The following is a 26,271-nucleotide window of genomic DNA, read 5'->3' as shown; positions in this document are numbered from 1 at the left end:
ATGCTTTACCAAACAAACCTATCTTTCTACTGTTTACTGAAAACAGCATGAAGCGTACAAAAAAAAGAACACCATCTACAATCAAAGATGGTCGAGGTTCAAATATGTTTTGGGGTTGTTTTACTGCCTCTTGCACTGGGTGCCTTGACTATGTGCAAGGCATCATGAAATCCGAAGATTACCGAATGATTTTGGGTCGCAATGTAGTGCCCAGCCTCAGAAAGCTGGGTTTGCGTCTTTGGTCATGGGCCTTGATGCAGGACAATTACCCCAAACCTACTTCAAGAAGCATTCAGAAATGGATGGAACAAAAGCGCTGGAGAGTTCTATAGTGGACAGCAATGAGTCTGGATCTAAATCCCATTGAACATCTGTGGAGAGATCTTAAAATTGCTCCAGGTTTCATTTAAAGGTGCATTCTCCCAACATCAGTTTGCAAGAGTGGCCCAAAATTCCAGTTGAGAGGTGTAAGACTCTTGTTGATGGTTATAGGAAGCGATTGATTGCAGTTATTTATTCCAAGGGGTGTGCAACCAAATATTAGGTTGAGGGTGCCAACAACTTTGTCCAGCCCATTTTTAGGGCTTTGTGTGAAGTTATATCCAATTTTCGTGTTTTTTTTTTTTTTTTTTTTTTCTGTGTTTTTTATGGTGTTCCAATACGCACAAAGGAAATATGTATAACAAAATGTGAAATTGCAATAATTTTCTGGGAGAAATACTTCATTTTCTGGAACAATTTGAAGGGTGTCAACACTTTCGGCCATGACTTTACTTGGCCACTGAATCTTTCTCCCTTCTGCTCAGAAATGCAATAGTGGCCTGAGATGTGTGTTTTTGGATCATTGTCTTTTTGGAAAGTGCACGTCTACCAAGGGCATGGATTGATGGTAACATTTTCTCTTTAAATGTAGAGCAGTAAATCTGGGAATTCATAATACCATCAACGAATTGTAGCTTTCCGACAACAGCAGCACTCATGCAGCGTCACATAAGGATACTGCCACCACCATGTCCCACTCTTGGCTCCATGCATGTTTCTTTGTACTCTCCGTTGTGACATACACTTTTTGAAGCAGTCAGTTCCAAAAAACCTTTATCCTGGTCTCATCACTCCAGGGCAGAGGTGGGCGATTAATTTTCCTGAGGGGCTACAATAGAGACTGTCTATCTGTTGTGGAGGGTCAAACCAATAGGCTGAAATGAACGCAGCTCATAATTAACGTAGTAGTAACAATTGCTTGATATTCAGCAGAATTAAGTATATTTACATCCCAATGTTTACTGTATGAGCCCCTACATATTGTATGAGCCCCCTATGTACTAGTGGCCTCCCCACGGGGCGAGCGGGTGTACAGTATGAGCCACACACCCTGGATGGGTGTACAGTATGGGCTTACCCCACTGTACATGCAAACATCCCATAGACATATGAAAAAAACAAACCTACTCTCCATGCTTCCGTTCCCCCGATGCTCTGCTCCAGTGCACTGACTCTCCACACAGCAGACGTGATGATGAGACATAGTGTGTGTGCTGGCTGTCGGCACACACTGATTGGTGGAAGACTGAGCTGGCGGCTCTGTCCTCCACCAATGTATTCACCGCTATCTGCATGATATGGATAACAGTGACAGCGGACAGGCGGCAGCCTAGGGCATTGTGCGGCTCGTGGGCCACTGTTTCAGCCCTTCGTCTGTTTTGGTCCGCAGGCTGGACTGGAACAGCCAGTGGCCCAGATGTGGCCGGCGGACCACACTTTGTCCACCTCTGCTCAAGGGTATAGAGTTCCAGTAATCTTATTTCTTAGCATGGGCCCTGGCAAATTGTAAGTGGACTTTAGGGGAGGCTTGCTTCATGGACGACACCCATGCATGCCATTTCTTTACAGTATTCACTGTATTGTCATGGGAAGCACTCTCCCCTTTTTGGCTTTGTTACTACTTTAGCTAACTGCATTGATCGTGCATGTTGATTTTCTTCAACCCTTCTCGTCAAGACTCTCCTTGGAGTCAACTTCCGTGATCGGCCTGGATGTGTCTGTGAGACAATTGCGGTTCCATCTTTGTTAACCCCTTAGTGACCAATAGACATCTTTTTACTGACCTGCGATATAAGAGACTAGCGCTCCCCAACAGCAGACAATCCTGTGTCACCTATACACTATAACTGACAACTTGCTGCATCAGCCACGATTGGTGTTGGCACCGACCATGGGCATTTAACCCCTTAGATTCTGCTGTCAATAGTGACTACGGAATCTAAATAGTTAAGTGTGGGCGCTCCCTCTTTAACCTCATCGGCACCCTGAGATCTTGATTGTGTGGTCCTGATGTTTGCCAAATGTAATGGCCAAATAACGGCCGTAGAGTCTGCCGGCTATAGTGACCTGTTCAGACGTTATCAAAATTTAGGTGGTAAAAATAAACTTTCATTCTTGTCATGCCACTTTCCATTACTTCCTGAAAAGAACCAGAAGGGTTAATGAACTACCTGAAAGCTATTTTAAATACGCTGAGGGGTGCTGTTTTTAAAATGTTATCACTTTTTTGTGTTTTCAACATATAGGACCCCCACAGTCACTTCATAACTGAACAGGTCCCTATAAAAATATTTTGTAAATTTCCTTGAAAATAAAAATTACTGCTATGTTTTGAAACCTTAACAAAATAAAATAACATTTTACAAATGATGCTGATGTAAAGCAGACATGAGGGAAATGTTATTTATTAATGTTTTTGTGTGGTGTGACTATTGGGATTAAAGGGACAGTCATTCAAAGCTTGAAAATTGCAATTTTTAAAACATTTGTCAAATTTCTGATATTTTTATAAATAAACGTAAAACATATCAACCTAAATTTACCATTATTATAAAGTATCATGTGTCACAAAAAAGAATCTCAAAATCAATGGGATATGTTCAAACATTCCAGAGTTATTACTACATGAATTGACACTGGTCAGATTTTAAAAAATTGGTCCAGTCACTAAGGGTTTAAATCTTTTATTTTCACTTTTTCTACATATTCTGACTGATAACGCTTTGCTGATCATCTTGTAGCCTTCACCTTTGTGTAAAGACATTTTTTTTCTTTTCTAGTAACATTTCTCTTCCATGTAGTGCTATTGCTGATGGCATGAAATAAGAAGGGGTTTTCTTAAAGTGATGACATTTTAAAGTCAACTGTCTGCTGGACATCTGTTTTAATGAATAATTACTTACCAGCGGTTGAATTCTTGGTGTACTCATTTTTGCAACCTTGTCTTAAATTGATTTATTAGGGAAAAAAAAATTGGGTATATAAAAAAAAAAAAAAAAAAAAAAATCTTTGTAATCCATGACCCACGCATTTGGGAGTTTTTTGTAGTATCGAAAATGTTGATTCTTAAAGGGAACTAAAGTTTTTTTGGCATAACTCTTGGGGTGTACTCATTTATGCTGAACAATGTAATCCACAGTATCGGTTGTCCATTCTTTTGGATTTCATGGCTCTCTACTAATTAATGCTCTGCTTTTCTCGATCAATAGACTGTGGCATTGTGGGATCTGCGTAATCTGAAACTAAAGTTACATTCGTTTGAGTCCCATAAAGATGAAATTTTCCAGGTAAAGTAATTTATTCTGTATATTGGTGACAGTTTGTATTTGTAAAATAGTATTTCCTCCCTAGTTCAGCCAGGTAAACCTGACTATAATTAGTTGGTGTTCATCTTGATCTTCATGTTCTTCTTGATGCCAAATATCAAAGAATTTTTCCGCTGTATGCGAGCTGATACCATTCAATGAAAAACAAAGGGCCAAGTCATTTAAGGTGTTGGAATAAACGATTGTCATTTTCCCGCAACTCCTGGCCAGCTATGCCAATATGGGCAAGACAGGGTGTGGCAAATTTATGAAGTTATGCCACTTAACCGGCATAATGTACTCCTGAAATATTACCCATTTTTCTAGAGGCGCATGGAGGTTTAAGATGTCCCTAATTTACTAAGTGGCGTTAATGAAATAAGCGTATCTTACTTCAGCTACCTTGTTCAAGACTCCCTTGCACAATGCCAGTCTTAATAAATCAAGGTCTGAGAGTCTCTGAAATGGAATCTCAGCAGGTTTTTTGCTATGTAATCCAAGAGCAGCACAATGTAGGGGCACAAAGCAATGTCACTAACTTGACTGCTTACTGCACTTTTGATAGAATCCCTGATTTCTCTGCTGTAGATGTTACATTGGTAAGAATGCTGAGCTGTTTATAACCCCTCCCCCATCCCTGATTGGCAGCTTGATGTGTACACTATGCATGATCAGGAAGTTTACCAGTCAGTGATGGGTGCGGGATTACACAGATTAGCTGGACTGGCCTGCACATGACACCTAGTCAGGCAGTGAAAATCTGATACAATCAGTGTTATTGAAACTACAGCCCACAGCCTAATAAGTGACACATCCCTGGAGTCAAGCTCTCTGCTCCCACAGTTTAGTATGAGAGCAGCAAATAGCAAAAACCTGCTGACAGATTCTTTTTAATCCTGTATTTGGTTTGAGTTTGCAGGATCTGTAATGCCATTTTAATTTACCTGCAGGTACAGTGGTCCCCACACAATGAAACTATCCTGGCATCTAGTGGTACTGACCGGAGGCTGAATGTCTGGGATTTAAGGTATTTTGCAGACCTTCTCTAACATTTGCTTACGATCAATTTGAGTGTTTTTTAGGCCTTTGTATTTGCATTCTGGTAAGGTTGAAGTAGGTTTTGTAATAAGATCAAGATAATGGATTATGAATTTACACAATAGGGAACAAGTGTCACTCCGTACACACTTAGGAGCATTTAATTGTGTGGTTGCATGGAATTTTGTTTGTGCAGATTTATTAGGTTTGTGACTAGTAGTCTATCCATTTAAACATATGACAGGGAAGCCTCAGGGGATTTGTGTTCTGAAACTTCACTGTTGGCAATTGCCCTTACTATTGATATTGCAATATCTGATTTCTTTACAAAGGTGTTTTAACGAATATTCAGAATAACAGTTAAACCACTTTTTCTGTGACACTATGTAACTTTGGATGCAGTTCATCTTATACTTTTTTCCTTCTTTTTCAAGTAAAATTGGAGAAGAACAGTCTCCAGAGGATGCTGAAGATGGCCCACCTGAGTTATTGGTATGGACCAGCCTATATGCCAGAATATCAATGACTTGGCCATGTGTCCTTTTTTTTTTTTCATTTTGTTTTATTGTATACCTCAGTTTATTCATGGAGGCCACACTGCAAAGATTTCAGATTTTTCATGGAATCCTAATGAGCCTTGGGTTATATGTTCAGTATCTGAAGACAATATTATGCAAGTATGGCAAATGGTAAGTTCTTGCTTTTTAATTTTGATAAGCTGCTAAACTTGTTTTAAAATGGTACCCAATTGTAATGTCAGTGACCCCCGATTAATCATTGCCTTTTCACATTTTCATTTTTTATTTTTTTTCCTCCCCGCTTTGTAGGCGGTGTTTAGCAATTCCATATGTTTTCCCCTGATTCATCAATTGTGACTATAAGTCAAAATATTTAGCGCAATTTCACTCCAGTCCCCCACTGGTGTATCTCCCTGTATACTCCATTTTGGTGCAATTTTTGTGACTTGAGTAAAAAATAAATAAAAAAAGCATTTTAAGACCAGTCCCTTTTAGACTTTGCGCCAAATTCATGAATCTCGTTTCCCTGTTTGATGAAGTTGCCACCAAAAATGGCAACTAATACCACAATAAAAAGGAAATTTGACTTACAAAAGATAAATCTTGGCCATTTAGTTTATGTATGTCTGCCTTATCTAACACCAAAGTTCAACTGGTATTGCTGGGTATTGCCAAGCCAGATCACTTCAGATGACCTGTAGAATGGGGACCCCTCAGATGTGCTTAGAGGTCACGTGGACTGGCTTGGTCTTAATTCGACACCACCTTTTAAAGAATAGTATTGGGGCCCGCTTGCATCTTTAGATGGATAGCTGTTGACTAATAGTCAGTAATAGACTGAATCCCTCATTAACATGTATATTTGGATTGGACATTTGTAAAATTATGTTATTGATGAAGAATAAAGTGGTGACTTATTGGTGCATCACCTCGAAATTGGTCCCTTCCTAAGACTACTATCAATGGACAGCTTTAGAGCCAAAAGCTATGTTCTCATGCAGCATTTTATAGGCAAATTACTGTAAAAATTGGTATCAGAAAAAAATATTTCAAAAACCTCATGTGCGCGCACACACTTGTTTGCAGTTCTTAAATTTAGTCAGAAAACCAGGTTTTTTTTTTTATTTTTATTTTTTATAAATCTGCAGCATGTCAATTCTTTCAGCATTTTTGCAGCGTTTAGTCACTCATAAAAAACACTACAAAAAAAGCAATGTTTATGGCGAATAGACAAAGCACACATGTAATCCACACCCAAAAAAACACTGCAAAAACATCCAACGCTGCAAAATGTTTTACTGTTGAGAGCTGGTTTTGGCTGCAGAAAAAAAAGCTGTGTAAACATAGCCCAAGAATCAATTCTACGCTGTCCTTGTTTTAAGTCACTTTGTACTAGTATTTTATACGTGTGATAAAGCATGGGCTCTCATATTATTTGTGTTTTATGTAAACTATGTACAATGATACTGAATTAACAGATGCTACAGCTGGCATGCCCTTTTTTTATTTTGTTTTTGCAGGCAGAGAATATCTACAATGATGAAGACACAGAGGGTGGTGTAGATCCAGAGGGGCAGGGCTCCTAGTTGTAATTTATAATATATATACTTCTCCCCCAGTGCAATCTAGTGGCGTCTCACACCAGATATGTCTCTTATCAAGCACTTGGACACTGACCGTCCTGTGCTGCAAGCCATCACTCCCCTCATTCATCTCAACTTGGTTTTATTCATCTTAGTAAGAAGAATCCCTTCTGTTTTATATATATAAATATTTTATACCAGAAAGGCATTTTTAACTGATGCGTGCAAAAGCGATTGTTTCTTTTTTATTTTAACAAAGCAAGGAAGAGGAGTAAATGAGATGGCTTGTCAGACGCTGTGCCTTCAGGTGCAACTCTTTTAAATTGAAGAGTCTTGGATCGGGCAGCTTCATGCAAACATTCCTTATATTTTTCCACTGGAAAAGTCAACTTTGCTCCTGTTAGTATCTAGGACGAGCTTCTTAAGCCCTTATCCCCCTGTACATTTTTTTTTTTTTATTGAAGTACTTTAGCCTTGGCATTTTAGTTGTGCTGAATTTTTACAGGGGGCACAGTAATATCCTTTTTTGTATTTTTGTGGATTTTGCTGTCTGTTGCACATCTCCTCCTTTTTTCAGTGGATGAGCACCTCATGTGAAATAAATAGATCTAAATTGTTTTTGTACACTGTTTTATTTTGCTTTTTTCTTATGTTTTTAAGTTCATATTAATGGGTATGAGTAGAATTTTCACTCATGTCTCTAGAAAAAATAAAAAAAATCATTGTGTAAAAATTACTTTTATTCAACACGAATAAGCTATGTTGCTATTGCTTAAGTTTGGCACTTCAACAAGCACTGTATAAAAGTGTTCATCTTTGACTTCCTAGCACAGCTGCTGTTTCACTGTTCATTGTGTCTTGCAGATTTCAACTTCTTGTCTTCAAGACATCATTTTTTTGTAACAGACTTGAATAGCTGTCCATATAGTTCAAGAGAACCTCTGCAAAAGAAATATTGATTATTGCATCAATATTAAATGAATGCATAAAACTATATAGAGGACCTAAGGGGGAACATTTATCCTTGTTGGAGGGGCCAAGATGGATTAAGGAGATTTGTAGGCAATGCAATACTCCTAGGAATTTAAATATGCAAATGAACTCTTCAGAGTGGAAGAGGACCAGGAGAGCACCACCTATTGGATGTAGCAATCCTAAAAGTAAATATCTACGCTACAATGAGCCTTGCCACATGATATAGGTTAAAGGGGATATTCGGGACTTCACTAAAAGCAAGAAATGTGGCTAAGCATTAACAGGCAGGTAACTGCAACTTACCCACCTGTTGTGCCTGGCAGCGTTCTTCCCTGGCACAGAGCGATCATACACCTCTCCTGCCGGGATTCTGAAGCCTCTGCTGACATCACGTCTACAGAGCGAAAACTTCTTTCCCGCTTCGCTCTTTCGACGGGGCTGGACTTCTGTCATCATTCTGATTGACGGTTGGAACCCCGGTGCCTATCTGGGGGAGCTGGCGGTCAATCAGAAAGTCACGCCCCGTCGCAGATGCATCTGAATTCCTGGCTGGAGCGGTCTGTGCCGGAGAAGAACGGCGCCGGGCACAACAAGTTGGTAAGTTGCAATTGCCTACCTGTTAGTGCCCAGCTACATTTTTTTTCCCCTAAAGTCCTGGATATCTCCTTTTAAACTTGATGTAGTGACTAGAAATGCATATTGTGCAGTCCTCACTTTGGCCACTAGGTGTCACTAAATTAGTTATACATCAGCAAGTACATACATTAGTGGCCAAAATTGAGGCAACACCCTCAAGATTTATGCATTTTTAGCATTTTGCCAATACAAATCCAAATTTGATGATTTTTGATTTCACAGTAAAGTTTTTAAGTAGAAATAACAATCTCATATAGAAACACAATATTAGCAGGAAATTTGTTCATTTGTCAACAAATTGGACACTATTGTCACTCAGATGACTGGGAGAAAAGCCATTTATTTGTCCTATTTTCATATCGAACGCTAAAAAGTTAATACTTAGTAGGATAGCCCTTGGCCTTGATAACTGCCTGACATCTACTTGGCATGCTATCTACTAGTTTGTTTAAATTAGATAGTGTGATGATATGAAGCCATGATTTGATGATGGCTGCAATGAGTTCCTGCTTGTGTGAAGCCCGCTGTTTTGACACCGCTCTTTTGAGCCGAGCCCAGAGATTCTGAATAGGATTGAGATCTGGGCTGTTTCCTGGCCAATTCAATAGCTGGACATTTTTGTCCTTGAACCAAGAGACATTTTTTAGCTGTATGGCATGGGGCTCCATCTTGCTGAAAAATAAACGGTGTCCCTTCACCAAATACATCACGTGCTGAAGGAATGAGTTTAGGCTGAAGGACCGTCGCTGTCAAAGATGGATATGCGTGTCTCATCGCTCCATAAAACATTTCTCCATTCAATGGTCCATTTAGAATGTTCTTTGGCCCACTGCGGACGTTTTTATGCCCTTAAATCAGATAGTTGTAACATTTAACAAATGTCTACTTTACTTCAGCATTATTTTTGAAACATATTTTTCTCTTCTAACTTCCTAACAAAATAAAAATAAGTTTTATATTTTTCCAACAAACTTTACAAAACCTATAATTTTTTTTTTTTTTTTTTGAGGGACTACATCATATTTGAAGTGACTTTGAGAGCCCTATATGGCGGAAAATACCAAAAAGGTGCACCATCTTAAAAACTGCACCCCTGAAAATGCTCAATCTCATTAGGTTATTAACATTTAGGTGCTTCACATGAATTAAAGCAATATAAAGGAGGAAAAAATGTATTTTAATTTTTCCCACAAATTTTGCTTTAGCCCCAAAAGTTTCATTTAGACAATTGTGCAATTTCTCCTTAGTACACCGGTGCCCCATATGTTGGAGGGAGGGGGAGAACAACTGTTCGGGCACACGGGAGAGCTTCAAAAGAAAGGAATACCTTTTTGGGAAGCAGACTCTGCTCGTATGATTTGCGGGCACCATGCTGCATTTGTAGAGCCCTTTTACTGCCAGAAGAGTAGTAACTCTCCACAAATTACCTAGTTTTGGAAACTACACCTTTTCAAAAAATGTATCTAGGGGTGAGGTGAGCATATTGAACATACAGGTGCTTCACAGGTTTTTATAACATTGGGATGTGAAAATGAAAAATTACTTTCACATGAAAATGTTTTGGGCCCAAATTTTTACGAAGATTATTATTTGGAAATGGACCCAAACATTTAGAAAGCAATGACTTCTGAATGCAGCAATGTTCTATACCTGGTTATGCCCCTTATTTTTGAGCTGGGCATACTGCAGGGCTCAGAAGAGAGAGCGCCATTTGGCCTTTTAGGGAGCACAGTTTCCTATAGTAGTTTGTAGGCACCATTTGCAGAGCCCCTAAGTTTCCAAAACAGAAATACCCCCCCCCTCCTCCCAAAATAAATAACCCTATTTTGAAAGTTACACTCATGGAAATCATTTAGGAGTTTAGTGACCAAGAACGCCAGTGGCGTAAAAATAAAAAAATAGTGCACAATTATTGTTGCAGAGGGAAAATGGCAAATATGCCATTATAGTGCCTGGCTTGTGCTTCCAGAGACATGTGCTGCATTGATTGTTAAAAGGGTTGTTCAGGACCTAACAATTGATGACTCATCTTAATATAAGATTGGAGGGGGTCCAAAACTCTCACAATCAGCTGAAATTGCAGTGGCCTGAACGAAGACTAGATCCACAATGTGCTTGTGGATACTGTTGGGTGCATACGCTGTCGGAGGTATGCGTCCATCACTGTGCACGGTCAGCATGGATCCCGAAGCACCCGTCCACCATAGCGACCCACTGTAAAGAGATGTATATCGCATGGTATATGTCTCTTTGCAGTGCTCACCTGTACATTACATTTTTTTTTTTTCATTCTAATTTTTGAGAAACAGAATGTACAAATTAAAAACAATTACGCTGTTTACTGTGCTGTAAATGTGATAAGGTTCAATATATAATGAGGTGACTATTATCAAATCAATTCAGTTAGTAAAAAAAAATACAGAAAACGCTGATGAGATGAGCAAAATGCCAATCTTATGATACTACAAGTTAGAGTTCATGTCAGTGGAGGCATACGGGTAAGTACAACAGTGCATCCAGCAGTCAATATTGATTAGCCCATTAGAAGGCACACCACCGTTTATAGGACCATGTAGTATTGCTGTAAAGCACACATGTCAAACTCTGGCCCACGATGCCGGGCGGGATGCCCGCTCGGCCGGCATCGCACTTTCAACTGTATCAGCATCCTGGATGCAGATAGAGTTGAAAGCAATGATTAAAGAGGGAGCAGTCAGCTGATGCTCCTTCCGCCATCATTCTTCCTCTGCGTCTAACTTCTCAGCGCAGCGGGCGCGATGACATCACTGCAACGCACCTGCTGTGCAGAGTTTGGAGCGCTCTCTGCCGAGACTGGAGCAGTTGGTTACTGGGAAAAGGTATTTTTTAAATGTGGGGCCATTATACTGTATGAAGGACCTTGTGGGGCCCTTTATACTATATGGTGAACTATAGGAGGCCATTATACCTTATGGAAGGAAATGCAGGGCCTATTATACTGTATGGAGTACTATGTGGGGCCATTATACTGTGTGTGGGGATTACAGTTGGGGAATCCTACTGTGATGGGGTCACCATACTTTGCCAAAGCGAGATACAGTAGGGTCATCATACCGTACGCAGGGTGGAATTCACTGTGGTGATATCTTACTGTTTGGTGGGCACTTTTATTGGCATCATACTTTTATCTGTATCATTAAAAGTTTTTCTCCTGTATTACATATTTAAATTAGACCATTGGGCCATATGCTTTTACTTCTCTTTTATAGAAAATAATTTATTATTCCAGTATGCGCAATTTGTAGTTATGTATTTATTTTATTCTAAGATCTGTTAATTAAAATGTACTTTGTTCATGGGAGATAACCCCTTTTAAGTTTGGTTTCCATATGAAAAGGTTCATACTTATATTTGATAAGGAAAAACTTCCTCAATTGTAGACATTTTTTTTAATAAATATCAAGGTTGGGCTGCGACTTTGTCTAAGTTTTTTAATTTTGTCCGTCTGTGTATTTGAGTTGGACATCCCTGGGTAGGGTGACGTATGCACGCTGTAGAATGAAAGTCCTAATTCCTTATGCTGTATAAGGTATATAAGCTCAACAGGAGACCTCCACTGGTTCTCTCCAGAGGGACCTGTGCAATATGGAGAGGTGTAGATAGCCTGTGATATTGCACAAACCAGTGAAAGATATTCTCTTGATAAGCTGAAGATGATTGTAAACACACCCTTGAGGGCAAGTTATATGATGACCGTGAATGTGAGTACCATTTTTTTTTTTTTTTACTAAATAAATTGATTTGAAAGTAATGACCTCATTGTGTATTGAAGATATCTGAATTTGTGATATTGTCCCCAATTGCAGATTATTATGACATGGTTTTTATGGGTATTTATCGCCGGTCTCACTGTCTCTGCACTTACATCTTTATTGATATGTATATGCAATGACTTTGTGGCATCCTGTTTCATTTACTGCAATGTACTGTGGCTTCTTTTGCAAAATGGGTTTATATTTTATTTGTGAATATTGCTCAATTGGCGATTAACTATTTCTCCTGCACCCATATGGGTTACCGGTTCAGTGAAGGCACTTCATGGTAGATGGATTGAGGGTTTTCTTTATCATGTACTAATAAAATTGTTTTAATTTAAAAAAAAAAAAAAAAAAAAAAGCGATCAGTAATTTAGGTGTGCCTATCGGGCTTTTTTTGTTAGTCTTTATTGCTGAGAGGTGTGATTTTTGTAGACCAGTGTCTCCACATTTACAATTATTTACTCATGTGCTGGTGATTTTCATTAGCTTTTTATTTAAAGCACTGGTTCCCAACCTTTCCTACCTAGAGTCACATTCAGTTCTGAAACAGGTTTGCAAGCCACATCCAGACGTTTCCCAGAGTAGTGACATCCTGCTCTCGCCACCTCAAAGTAGTGATGCTCAAAGCCCCCATTACCGGTATAATGACCGCCAAAGCTCTCCCACAGAAATGACGCGTGTATACTTGAGTTCAGGGGTTCCCACCTTGCCCCAATTCAATATTCGTGCATCTAGCAGTCCCAGCACACTCGCATCCACCTTCAAGCACCTCCTTCAACTAGCAGTATCATCTGGTTTCCAGCTTGCTGTACTTAATTTCTCACCACCCCTAGGCCAGTATAGGAGCATCAATATTTGCTCTTCTGTGTGTGGCTACTCTCAAAAGTCACCACTTGGAAACCTGCTCTTCAAAACTTTTGGCTAGACCTGATCCACCAAGCTGGCAGATGGCCGCAAGCAACACATTCTAGGCACATGTGGCTCCCTAGCCACAGGTTGGTGACCCCTTCTTTAAAGTGTACAAACACCATGCTCAAGGGCTTTAATTTGTGTCTATGCCACCCTGGAAAACACTGTTGTTTGATGTAACATACTTGTAGACTGCAAGCTCCTGGGCTAAACTTTTCCGTAATTCATCCATCTCTTTATTCTGATGCTGCTGCAGCTGGACTGAAATCTTAATCTCCCTCCTCCTGTCTTCCTGTTCTTGCAGCCGTTCCTGCATAAGAAAATATTTAGACATTAGATCTAACCATTGCTTTTATCAAAATCACTCACACAGTGAGTCTGTAGTAGGCGTAGAGCACATAAATGCCATGATACCACTCATTTGGAGACTTAATGGATTTCATATCTGAAAATACAGACCTGGGTTGCTGTTTAAAATGGTTTTATTTGTCTGTTCTGTTTTCCCCACTCGGCTATAAATATACTTGTCATGAAGTCCTTTTTTCAGGTATGTGTTGGCACCTAATTAAATAAGGAATGCAAGGAGTCAATTCTTGGGTTTTCCTGTGTCATTTGAGCTGAACCCCAGCTTTGCCTGCCAAAAGCAAATGTGAGTCTGCAGAGTGAAAGCGTGTGAAAGGAAGTGTTTCAGATCTCTGCCCATGAAACGCTCTCCTATAAATAGGTTATTCCTCTAAGAGTATTCAAGATAGAAATAGTTATTAGTTTGGAGAGACCTTTTAAACCTATCATAGGTCATGTTTGACGTTATCCAGTTTAAGAAATGCTCGTGAGTTTAATAAAATTTAGGAAAGGCATAAGTTACTTTTGGTTTAGCTCAAATTATATCATCTTCGGTGCTAAATTCCTAATTTCTGCCTTGCTGTTGGAAGCCTGTGCTTCTGTATTCTAGATAAATGATATATTAATTAGTGATCAGAGTTAAAGAGTTGTCCAGACTTTGGGTTTGCAGTCACTCTGTTACAGCAGACTTATGAAACAGTGTGCACTGTACGCACTATCAGGATTCGCCGGTGTCGATACTGCGAGCAGGCAGTCATATGTCCAGCCTCGCTCAATTCACTTGTATTGAGCTAGACCGTGCACATCTAGTCGCCACGTGTCTACATGTATGTAAAGTTTCCCTTCAAAATACTAGTTATTGAAGGGGGACTTTCTCCCCTTTTACTCCCGCTTGCTCCCGGCACCTGTAGCGGAGAATCCGGACCTGGTGTTCACAAGTCTGCAGTCACCTAGTGAGACTGCAGACTTGAGTTTCAAGCTGGGACATGCCCTTTAAGCGGAAGTGACTTGTGTAATCTTATGGATACATAGGGAACAGGATAACCACACTTCCTATTTTATATTTCCTGTCCGAAGTTTAAATTTGGTGTTGGTCGACAATTTAATACACTTTCCAATGCTTTTTCATTTGATCATGTAATATTTGCCTATTACAAAAGCAAAATGCTGACATCAGGGATGTGGGTTTTTTTTTTTTTTTTTTTTTAAAGCAATAGAAAAGACAACCATAACATTTTTATTACAGCACTCTATACTATTCAGTATCTTATAGTGAGTGACAATTTCTGGATGTAAACTTGTCAAACATATCCTAAAAGCAAATTTTGAGATATATTTTACTTAAAGGGAATCTGTCACCATGTTTGACCTATTCAAACTTTTAATATGAGCATACGGGTATAGACTGCTGATGAGAAGGATACCTGTATGCCTCATATCAGATGTGATTGTTGCTGAGAAATCATATTTTATCACCTTATATAAATTACACCATCCGGGCTCTGGGGCAGATGGTGCCTGGAAGATAACTCTGCCTCCAGAGATTGTTTTAAATATAAGGAGGAGTTACAAGTGTGTGATGGCCGCTCTCTGCTCTCCTGATCTCACTGCAGAGCTGTGTGTGATTATACCGAACACCTATGCAGGTTCCGCTCTCCTTCAGCTTCCAGCTCACAGGCAGACAAAGTTGCAATACTGTTACAATACAGCAGAGCTGAGAGAAAAGCAAAAGATGTGTTTGGAAGACGACAGTTCATTTCTCCTGTTACCTTATTTTGGATTATAAGATGCACCCTAAATTTTGGGGGTGGAATATAGAAATGAAAAAAATACTTTTATAATTTTGAGGGTCCGTCTTATAGTCTGAATAGGTATCTTACCTGGGGGACAGTGGAGCGAGGGTCACAGGAGACAGGGTCCTTCAGGAAGCCGGTGCTTCAGCAGCGGGGAGTTGCGGAGGTGGTGGAGCTCCATCAGGAACCTGGTGGCTACAGCAGAAGAGGTGAGATGGCCGAGGCCTGGTGCATTGTCGGATGGGGGGGGGGGGTGGGAGGGGCGATGAGCGACGTACACGGCTTTCCGGTGTGTGCGGCCATCTTCTTGAAGCTGTGATCTACAGAAAAATGGCCGCCCAAGCTACCAGTCTGCGTGGGTGCCGGCTCGAGCGGCCATTTTCCTGTAGATCACGGCTTCAGAAAGACTGCTGCGCACGTTGCTCTGCCACAACGCTCACTGGCCCGCAGCATCTCACCCCTTCTGCTGCTGCTGCCGCTGCGTCCCTGAGGTTGGGAGGGAACGAAGTGCCCTGCAATCCTGCTCCACCACCACCTCAACTATCAGATAAGCTCTGTTCGGACCATAAGACGCAACCCCATTTTCCTCCCAAATTTGGGGGGAAAAAACTGCGTCTTATGGTCCGAAAAATACGGTGCTTGTCTCACACTGGTAACTCCCCCTTCATGTTAAACAAGCTCTGGAGGCAGAGTTATCTTCCAGGCACCATCCATTCCAGAGCCTGGAAGAGGTAATTTATATAAAGGGATAAAAAATTTATCCACAACAAGCCATCTGACATGAGGCATACAGGTAAGACTTTTTTCAGTATTTTATAACCTGTATGCCCATATTAATAGTTTAGATACAGTTAGGTCCATATATATTTGGACAGACATTTTTCTAATTTTGGTTCTCGACATTACCACAATAAATTTTAAACAAAACAATTCAGATGCAGTTGAAGTTCAGACTTTCAGCTTTCATTTGAGGGTATCCACATTAAAATTGGATGAAGGGTTTAGGAGTTTCAGCTCCTTAACATGTGCCACCCTGTTTTTAAAGGGACCAAAAGTAATTGGACAAATTAAATAATTGTAAATAAAATGTTCATTTCTAGTACTTGGTTGAAAACCCTTTGTTGGCAATGACTGCCTGAAGTCTTGAACTCATGGACATCACCAGACGCTGTGTTTCCTCCTTTTTGATGCTCTGCCAGGCCTTCACTGTGGTGGTTTTCAGTTGCTGTTTGTTTGTGGGCCTTTCTGTCTGAAGTTTAGTCTTTAACAAGTGAAATGCATGCTCAATTGGGTTGAGATCAGGTGACTGACTTGGCCATTCAAGAATATTCCACTTCTTTGCTTTAATAAACTCTTGGGTTGCTTTGGTCGTCGTTTCATACTACAGATGGACAATGACCCAAAACATAAAGCCAATCAGTTTGGCTGCATTTGGCTGGATCTAAGCACACAGTATGGCTCTGAATACATCAGAATTAATTTGTCTGCTTCTATCCTGTGTCACATCATCAATAAACACTAGTGACCCAGTGCCACTGGCAGCCATGCATGCCCAAGCCATCACACTGCCTCCGCCGTGTTTTACAGATGATGTATGCTTTGGATCTTGAGCTGTACCATGCCTTCGCCATACTTTTCTCTTTCCATCATTCTGGTAGAGGTTGATCTTCTTTTCATCTGTCCAAAGAATGTTCTTCCAGAACTGTGCTGGCTTTTTTAGATTGATTTTTTTTTTAGCAAAGTCCAGTCTAGCCTTTTTATTCTTGATGCTTATGAGTGGCTTGCACCATGCAGTGAACCCTCTGTATTTACTTTCATGCAGTCTTCTCTTTATGGTAGATTTGGATATTGATACGCCTACCTCCTGGAGAGTGTTGTTCACTTGGTTGGCTGTTGTGAAGGGGTTTCTCTTCACCATGGAGATTATTCTGCGATCATCTACCACTGTTGTCTTCCGTGGGCGGCCAAGGTCTTTTTGCATTGAGGAGTTCACCAGTGCTTTCTTTCTTTCTCAGGATGTACCAAACTGTAGATTTTACCACTCCTAATATTGTAGCAATTTCTCGGATGGGTTTTTTCTGTTTTTGCAGCTTAAGGATGGCTTGTTTTACCTGCATGGAGAGCTCCTTTGACCGCATGTTTACTTCACAGCAAAACCTTCCAAATGCAAGCAGCACACCTCAAATCAACTCCAGGCCTTTTATCTGCTTAATTGAGAATAACATAAAGAAGGGATTGCCCACAACTGTCCATGAAATAGCCTTGGAGTCAATTGTCCAATTACTTTTTGGTCCCTTTAAAAACAGGGTGGCACATGTTAAGGAGCTGAAACTCCTAAACCCTTCATCCAATTTTAATGTGGATACCCTCAAATGAAAGCTGAAAGTCTGAACTTCAACTGCATCTGAATTGTTTTGTTTAAAATTCATTGTGGTAATGTCTAGAACCAAAATTAGAAAAATGTTGTCTCTGTCCAAATATATATGGACCTAACTGTAGGTCAAATGGGGTGACTGATTCCATTTCATAGAAACCTATAGGGATATCACAGTATATTTTGCATATAAACTTGGAGTGCTTTTTCTACATTTTTTTTTTCCTCTTAAAGAGAACTATCCACTTTTGGTACCAAAAAGGAAATTAATGGACAATAAACAAGCAAAATACAACTTTTTTTGCCGTGGTATTTAGCAAGTGGTATCTGCCACTATGATACAGATCTATAACAGACCCCCTTTAATATATTGTAGACTTTAGCAGCTTTGCATTAGGTATATATGGTTACTGCAACATTATGAATATAACCATAATCCCCCCTGAGAATGTATATTTATTGCCCTCTTGAGCTATACACCAAACCTCTTCCGAGTTGTATAGAGCAGTAATAAGATATCCATGCGCCAATGAGTGCTGTATTGCTAGGAGAGCACATCTCTATATTATGCAATGTACAGGTACATAGTGTCTACCACTCTCTTGTACTTGGTCACAGGACTACTTGTGGTTCCATACCCAAATGCATTCCATAGGACTCTACTGGGAACAATTTGTCTAGTGAAAAATACCCCTGTAATTTAGCATGCATGTGCCTTTGTATAATGTTAGCTGTGGACATCAAATAACATAAAGCACTATACACATGATTATTAAGAAAATTGTACAGTTGCGTGCATATACCTTAAGGGGTTGTCTGGGATATTTCAAAATTGTTGTAAAGGCAGGTTGGTATATTGTAATACATTTTAAAATATCTATTCAAAACCCCACTGTTCCACTGCCACGTTCATCATTCAAGCGACTCCTGCAGCCAATCGGTGACCTCAGCGGTTACGCTAGCATGTATATGTAAGGGTGTGGACAGTGACTGTCGTGTTCCTGCCCTTGAAGACTATAATCGCATAAAGTGAAGTTTCATGCTTTTTTGTACATGTATTGTAATATCTAAAGTGTGAAAAACGTCCTGCGGTTTTAGGAATGTAATAATGCATAGTGTTTTAGGTAATGTAAGGTACGCTCCAGCACCAGTATAGGGTAAGCATAGGATGACACATAAATTAAGGCTAAAGATAGTGTTGGTAGTTTACAGCATAGAACTTCATAGGGTAAGATATAGAATAAGATTTAGGACATAAGATAGTGTAATATGCTTAGTGCATACTGTTATAAGATGGATAGTGTTTGTAAGGACGATCTGCCCAGCAACAGGCTCCAGGAACAGATATAGTTTAAGCGTTTGGTCTAGCCCACAGTGGGAGAGGTTAGGTCCAGTAAAAAAAGAGACTGCTTCCTGTTTCTAGAGGAATGATTGTTTTGATAAGTGGCAAGGTGAAGTTCAAGGTGCGGTGGGTGGATAGCAGAAGCGGAGAACAAAGCGTTCTGGGCGGTTTGAGGCCTCACCAGACTCCCTGCGGCCATTCCTGCAATGGCCGGAGCCTATGGCTCGAAGAAGGTGCTATGGAGAGTACCTTAACCCCTTCCATACAGAGGAAGATGGATGTGGAACTGCATGAGGGAAAGGGTAACGGATCTCTGATATACTGCGGGACTGATCGGGAAATCCCTGGGACTGACATGATCAGTGGATGTAGGGGATTGTTTCAGTAATACAGTACATTTACCGATTTACTTTCTATTCTTCCTGAACTAAGTGCTGTGCCCAATACTGCGTGATACAATCTGATGTTCTTGAACTGTCTAGTAAACTTTTATGTGTTGAAACGAACCAGGTATCCCGAGTTCTGTGCGACTGTTTCTGAATATGGAGAATGGAAGACAGCGGAGGCCTGCGGCCTACAAGCGAGTATAATGCACCCTGCATGAGACAGCACCCTGGGACAGGACGTTATGCAGCAGCAGCACGACCACGGCTGCAGACCTCTGGCAGCTTACGTATAGCATGTGGCCACTGAAGCCATTGATTGGCTGCAGCAGTCATGAGACTGATGGGCGTGATGTCATTGTTCTAGGACCACTATATCAGTTCCACTTTTATGGTAGGGAATATGAATAGATCAGTAATCTTTTTTTTTTTCATACCATTACCTTCCTCTACCCTAATTTTCAGAACTCCTCGTCAAACCCGACAATTAATAATAGAAGAACCATGTAGAAGCCATTATTTGTAGTATTCTAGAAAAAAATGTTTTTTTAATTTTTATTGGAGTATTAAAAGAGAAAAAGTAATACAATCACAAGACACAAACTATGCCGTGATGTAAAGACAACAAAAAGAAAACCAGTATCAATAAAGACTGTTGTAAAGAAGTATTGTCTTATAGGGATCCTGAAAATGATCATAGGTAGTAAAAGTTTTATTGTTCAGATTAAAAACATGAACAGCAATAAAAATAATGAAACTATATGACAATATTTATGGCTCAGACTAAGAACCACACTGGTCAGAAACGAATTGCCCGGATGCATGATTAAACTAGGGTCCATTCTCTACCATTTTTATGTTTTTAATTATTTTTGTTGCTGCTCTTTGCCACGCAAGTTTTTAATCTGAACAATAAACTTAATTTTTTGTGGAATACTATTGAGTGCTGGTTTCTACATGGATCTACTCCTATAACTACACAGGGCTTTTCGCCATGCACCAGACAGGTGAGCTGATTACCATTATTAACTATAAAAAAAAGGGGCAGTCTTTGTTTAAGCGAAGTCTGTCCGTAGTTTTGACCCTGCACAACTGCTGACAGCACTAAATAAGAGAGGTGTAGAAGCGTTAAAGAGAACCTGCTAGTTAATTCATTGTGCCAAAACCAGGGGCAGCAGGAATCGAAGCCTGGCTGCACCATTGCAACTGGTTATATCCTTATCTGAAATACACTGGTCTTAGAGAAAACATATTAAACAGCGGACCCGCTAATTTTTCCTTATGCTCCCCAGCCGACTCGTCAAGCTATGTTCTCTCTGAAACGCCAGATTATTTCAGAGAAAAACATTACTGGTTCCAAGAGTGCTTCCTGTGGTTTGGGCAACATGAATAGATTAACAGGTTCATTTGAAACATACCTTACTGTACTGTTTTAGCAGCAGCATTAATGAGAAAATTAAAGGGGTATTCCCATCTCCCAAGATCCTATCCCAATATGTAGTAGGTGTAATAATAATAATAATACCAAATACCCCCAATTAGAAATGTAGTATAGTATTTTTGATTCACTATGTCTCTTTCTTCATGTGCTGGCATTGCAGGACCTTAGGTATCCATGGTTACGTCCACTGATAAAATGATAGCTAGCTGCTAGTGGTCGTAACCATGGATACCTAAGGTCCTGTATTGCCTGCACATTAGGTAGGTGGCATAGCGAATCAAAAATACTATATTACATTTCTAATTGGAGATATTTGCTAATATTATTATTACACCTACTACATATTGGAATAGGATCTTGGAGATGGGAATACCCCTTTAAGTTTAATTCTAGAACACCATTTCTGCTAGTGCTCTGAATGCAGTCCCTTAAGCTTAAGTGCTGTTGGCTTTCTGCAAGAAGTCATCTGCAACAGTTTACTTCCATTCTATAGTGATGGTTATAGAGTCAACATTCAAGCGAGTCATTAATCAAGAGCATATACAGACAGTTGTGGTTCCCTTAATGCGGAGAGCATTTCAGCGATTGGGGGGGGTACTGCTTTTCAAACCATAATTTTAAGATCTGTTTAATTCTACACCTCTCCTGTCTAGTGTAGAGTAAAAACTTGATACACTCGCTTTAAAAGAAATCTGGCAGCAGTATTTTACAACCAATGTAGATCTTTCAAAGACAAATCCAGCAATACCATTACACGGCCAGTCTGTTCCTGCGTTACTGAGAAATCAGTGTTTGCATTGATATGTGAATGAGGCTGTAGATATGAAGCCTTTGTCACTCCAGCTCTATTCTCCACCCCAGTGCTGCTTCCACCTGATAAGTGATGGCTACTTTGCCTGAAGTCACACACCATAGATGCTGGATGAGGTGGCACAGCCGCATTTGCATATCAGTTCAAACATTGATTTATCAGTAATGGAGGACCAGACTGGCCATGGAAAGATATTCTGGACTTGTCTTTTGAAAGTGCTACATGCACATGTAAGTAGTTTGGGGGTGAAATACATATTATAAGGCATTTGGGTATGAAACTGCTTGGTTCAATTTTTTATTTTTTTTTAACATAGCAATGTATATCCAATCTGCTACTATCAGTCTGCATTTTGTATAGTATAGTGTAATTGAATACAATCTTATGACCAATAAAGGCCAGGAGAAGTTCTACTGTTCTTTAATTAAACTACTGTATTTTTGAAAAACATTCATCCAAGCAATCACTTTTTTTTTCTCACATATCTACAATTCTTATAACGTACGGAACCGTCACATAGGTAATGTATATATCTATCACATTAGCATCTGTTTTTAGAAGCAGCATTTTTTATAAGCTTTAGCCTAACTCAGTCCATACCCTGTATAGCAGGACTTCCTCTCTCCTCTTCTTCTTCATGAGATGAATTTGCTCTTGTAGACTGCTTTTCTGAACCTGTAGTTTGCAGGCTTCTCCTTGGAGTGGTCTTATCTCTTCTCTCAGCCTTAGCAACTCTTCCTGTGTCTGTCTTAAGGCGTGTGCCCCTCTTTCAGCACGGTCTAAAAGTTGAAGAAGTTTGGATTCATAATGGTCTTGCAGGGTACTGTGTTGTTCCTCAGTTAGGCTTTGAAGCTCTGCAGAGAGCCGTCGTCTTTCCTGCAGTTCTCGTGAAATTCGTCTACGTGGAGCTCTAAGTCGTTGTTCTTCTCCTTGTCTCTGCTGAGTAAAGGTATTCCTCAGTTGGGAAAGCTCCTCTGTCAACCGGGATGCAACAGTCTCTAGTTCCTCTCGTTCTGCTGTTTTCTGACCTAATTCCTCACGCTGATTTTGAAGTTCGTATTGGCATGCTACACATTCTTTAGTCACTCTGAACAATCTGTGGCGTATTCCACGTATCTCTTCCCTCAAAGAGTCCCTCTCCAGTTCTGCTCTTGCCTTCTGTCCATATGCCTGCACTACTTCTTCATGTGCCTGTTGTACTGCTTCCAAAGAGGGTTCCTGAAGTAAGGCCAGCTCATATATGAGCTCATCTCGTTCCCTTTCCAAGTCTTCCACAGCTGCAATACAATACTGGAACCTTACCCCTATGTCCTCTAGGGACAAAAGTTCTGGAGTGACTGGTAAAGAGGGACTTGACTCCGTACATACCCTGGAGAGATAGGAAATAACTTAAATAGTAAATACATGTTTCATTTTTTCTCCTACAAATCAATAGTACAAGGGAAGATCAAAAAAGTGTACAATATTTTATTAGAGAAATCTGCTTCTCTCTCCGCTTATCAGTCACTTCTATCCGTGTACTAATTCTTCACTCTCAAAAACTGTTTACATTTGTCTACAAATCTGTCTTCAGTGATGAATCAAATGACAACTTTTGCCAATAAGTCTATACCCTCCTCTCCATAATGAAGATGTAGGGAGAAAAAGGCAGTGTACAGCAAAGGAAATTGCAGAGGCTTCTAATACAGTAGGAAAAAGTCATGTAGTGGCCTGAAATAATGTTCTTCCTCGTGTTCATACAAGTTCTTCAAACCCTCCTGTAACCGCGATGAATGTTCGTAAAAATGATAGCAGAAAATAGCACCACTGCCAAATTTGTAGAAATGAGAGAAAAAACATCATATGTGATGCATAGTGGTGTGTATAGTAGGCAGCAGCTAAACATTAACTTCTAAGAATGTATGCTTCCTAACTTTGCTTTTAATTGTGGAAACGTGGATTAAGTTGTTTTGGGAACTGGGGATGAAGGGGGCTGCTTGAGGCTCAAAAAGTGAGTCTATACACTCCATCCTTATACATATTATCCTTTACAGATGTTACATTTCATATGCTCTACTGCAGAGGTCCCCAACCGCCGGTCCGCGGACCAGGACCGGGCCGTTGGGGTTTTTCAGCCGGTCCGCGGCGCCGCTGACAGCTAGCTCCGCGGCCCTGCGCCTGGTCAGAGCTCGCTCTGTGTGGATTTATAATGTTTTCTGCCATAGCCGTGACAGCTCGCAGCTCCTGGCAGAGAACATTATGCAGGACGGGGTGGGGCGTCGGGCGGGTCTTAGTGACGCGGCCCTCCACAGCACAGCATGGTGTATTCCTGACGGGGTGGGGCGGCAGGCTCTCCTCACTGACACGCCCCCGGCAGAACATGTTATGTGGGGCGTGCTGGGGCAGCAGACTGGCTTCAGTGACGCGGCTCCCGGTACCGGTGTTCAGTGTGTAGCGCTGCTAAGCAGCAGCGCTGTATACACTGACACTCAATGTACAATGCTGCTACTTAGCAGCGCTGTACACCGAGGTCCCGCCAGCATCCTCCCCATACAGCTCCACCCCTCCATAACCCCACCCCCATATGACCAAAGCCCCGCCCCCACCCCCACCGGGCCATGGAAAACTGGTCTTCCTTATAGCCGGTCCCTGGTGCAAAAAAGGTTGGGGACCTCTGCTCTACTGGACTTAAAAATCAACTTGGTTACAAAATATTTTGAGTAGATTGTCAATATAGCTTAAAAAATATTCTTTAGCTACTCAAAAACTAAGTCGTCAGGTATGACTTAAATGGAACCTGTTACATTGTGCATGGAGTCTGATCTGTGAACACCATGGTATAGAGCAGTGTTCCCCAACTCCAGTCCTCAAGGCCCACCAACAGGCCATGTTTTCAGGATTTCCTTAGTATTGTATGAGTGATAATTCCATCACCTGTGCAATACTAAGGAAATCCTGAAAACATGACCTGTTGGTGGGCCTTGAGGACTGGAGTTGGGAAACACTGGTATAGAGAAGAAGCTGATCAGAATGATATATACATTTGTTGGAAACGATTCAGTATAACTTGTATTTTATTCGTTGAAATCCATGGAGTTTGTATAAATGTGACAGTTATGTTCTCATGCACCGTCTTAGGCTATGTTCTTTTGTGGGGTTTTTTGGGGATTTTTTTAACGTCAGAAATCTGTAGCAAAACTGATCTCTGCCAAGAAATCAGCTTTGTCAAAAACGTTTGCTGCGTTTTCTGATGCGTTTTTTCAGCGTTTTTTTTTCACTGTCCTTCTGTCCCAATTTATGCATGTACATAAAGTTCTGTGAAAAAAAAGAACCCCATTCTATTTTGCCATCAAAAACGCTGAAAAAATTTACCTGCGTTTCTTGGTGCGTTTTTTCATCGTTTATTTTTTTTTTTTCCACCAACCATTACTTCCTATGGGTGAAAAAACGTTGAAAGAAGTGACATGCTCTATTTTCCAAATACCCAACCAAGGCACAAAATACGCAGCAAAAAAACAAACAAGATGTGTGAACAAAGAGTTCTGATTTCTCATAGACTTTGCTGGTACTCCAAAACGCAGCTGAAAATTTGCATAAAAATCAGCAGCTGAAAAACCCAATGTGTGTGAACATAGCCTTACAGGGAAGACTGTCAATCAATGAGTTTGACCGCCCACTGGACTATCATGCATACAAACACCAGGGATTCAATGAATAAAATGCAAGTTTTCTTGAAATTTTTCCAACAAAAAACGTCTATCAGCTAATCCTTCTTTACAACATCCTGCCTACAGATCAGATACTATTTTCACCATGACAGGTTCTCTTTAAAGCAACCCCAACACTTTCTTTGACCCGTAAATCTATTTGACTTCTTAATCCCACAGATGGCAGAAAATTCTAGTGACCAAGAGCTCTCTTGTGAAAGGACCCTTTTGAAGCATCTCACCTTCCAAGATCCTTTTGAGAATGACAAGGAGTAAATGGTACAGGGGTTAGGTGCAATTACAGGGCTTCCTGTAAAACTTTAAGCATTTTTAATTACTTTATAGAAAATAACTTTTCTATATATGCATGATATTCATAAAAAGTTATATAGACAGGTGGTGTCACACCATAAATCTAATTTCCTTCCGTGACCACTTTTAAGTGTGCTGCTGCTTCATGAAGAATCTGATCTGCTTCATCTATGTGCCATAATGTGAGCTATTAATGCAGCTACTCAATCGAAGAGCCACAGTGATGTCATCTTATGCATTATGCATCATTATCTATTCCAAGTAAAATAATCCTTCCTCACCCTACATTGTTACCCTATGAATTGCTCATTTCTTAGTATTTCTACTTTCACCCAAGCAAAATAAAAATGTCTACTTATTGTTCTGCCTGTTGTTCTTCCTACAGCAAGAAGAGTGTGCTAATTGTTGCTGTAGTGACATTATATGTAGAATCTTACCTCCCTTCTTGGGAGCGTTCTCCTTCCTCCTCTGGACTGGACATCTCATCTGCACAAACTGACTTCTCTGTTATTAATAAACGGTGCTCCAGAGCCTGTGGGTAATGTTTCCCCCTTCATAGGCAGGGTGAGCCTTGTAAGCTGTCACTTTATCTTCCACATGCTTCGCACAGAACTTGGGCCTTAGAGTCTAGCTGGGCACGCCTGAGATGACACTGCAGCTCTTTTCCTGGCAGAGCGATCATTTTGTTTGCCAGGGGTTAATTTG

The 26,271-nt window shown here is 40.4% G+C and overlaps 2 protein-coding genes across 4 annotated transcripts in view; one reads left to right on the top strand and one right to left on the bottom strand.

Moving 5' to 3' along the window:
* Positions 1-8,307, top strand: part of RBBP4 (RB binding protein 4, chromatin remodeling factor) — a 24,593-nt gene extending 16,286 nt beyond the window's left edge. The window contains exons 8-12 of the mRNA XM_073665669.1: positions 3,531-3,608; positions 4,577-4,653; positions 5,099-5,156; positions 5,243-5,353; positions 6,703-8,307. Coding sequence (XP_073521770.1) covers positions 3,531-3,608; positions 4,577-4,653; positions 5,099-5,156; positions 5,243-5,353; positions 6,703-6,768 — 390 coding nt within the window. The 3' untranslated portion in view covers positions 6,769-8,307. The remainder of the gene's footprint in view (positions 1-3,530; positions 3,609-4,576; positions 4,654-5,098; positions 5,157-5,242; positions 5,354-6,702) is intronic.
* SYNC (syncoilin, intermediate filament protein) lies at positions 7,444-26,271 on the bottom strand. 3 transcript variants are annotated; one of them, XM_073665670.1, is made up of 4 exons: positions 26,004-26,271; positions 22,169-22,937; positions 13,268-13,392; positions 7,444-7,706 (listed from the first exon to the last, which is right to left on the bottom strand). In XM_073665670.1, exons 1-4 carry the CDS (start codon positions 26,045-26,047, stop codon positions 7,655-7,657), a joined length of 990 nt encoding a protein of 329 aa, XP_073521771.1. In that variant the 5' UTR covers positions 26,048-26,271; the 3' UTR covers positions 7,444-7,654. The 3 variants fall into 3 exon arrangements, 2 of the variants coding, with proteins under 2 accessions (XP_073521771.1, XP_073521772.1); XR_012285260.1 differs by lacking the exon at positions 7,444-7,706 and adding an exon at positions 13,542-13,643 and having other exon boundaries at positions 13,277-13,392; XM_073665671.1 differs by lacking the exon at positions 13,268-13,392 and having other exon boundaries at positions 7,680-7,706.

Source organism: Phyllobates terribilis, unplaced genomic scaffold (assembly GCF_046119375.1).
Source record: "Phyllobates terribilis strain yellow unplaced genomic scaffold, ASM4611937v1 Scaffold_2__4_contigs__length_985480577, whole genome shotgun sequence".
Classification (NCBI taxonomy): domain Eukaryota; kingdom Metazoa; phylum Chordata; class Amphibia; order Anura; family Dendrobatidae; genus Phyllobates; species Phyllobates terribilis.
Note: the sequence above shows the minus strand (reverse complement) of the source record. Positions and strands in the feature narration are given on the sequence as shown.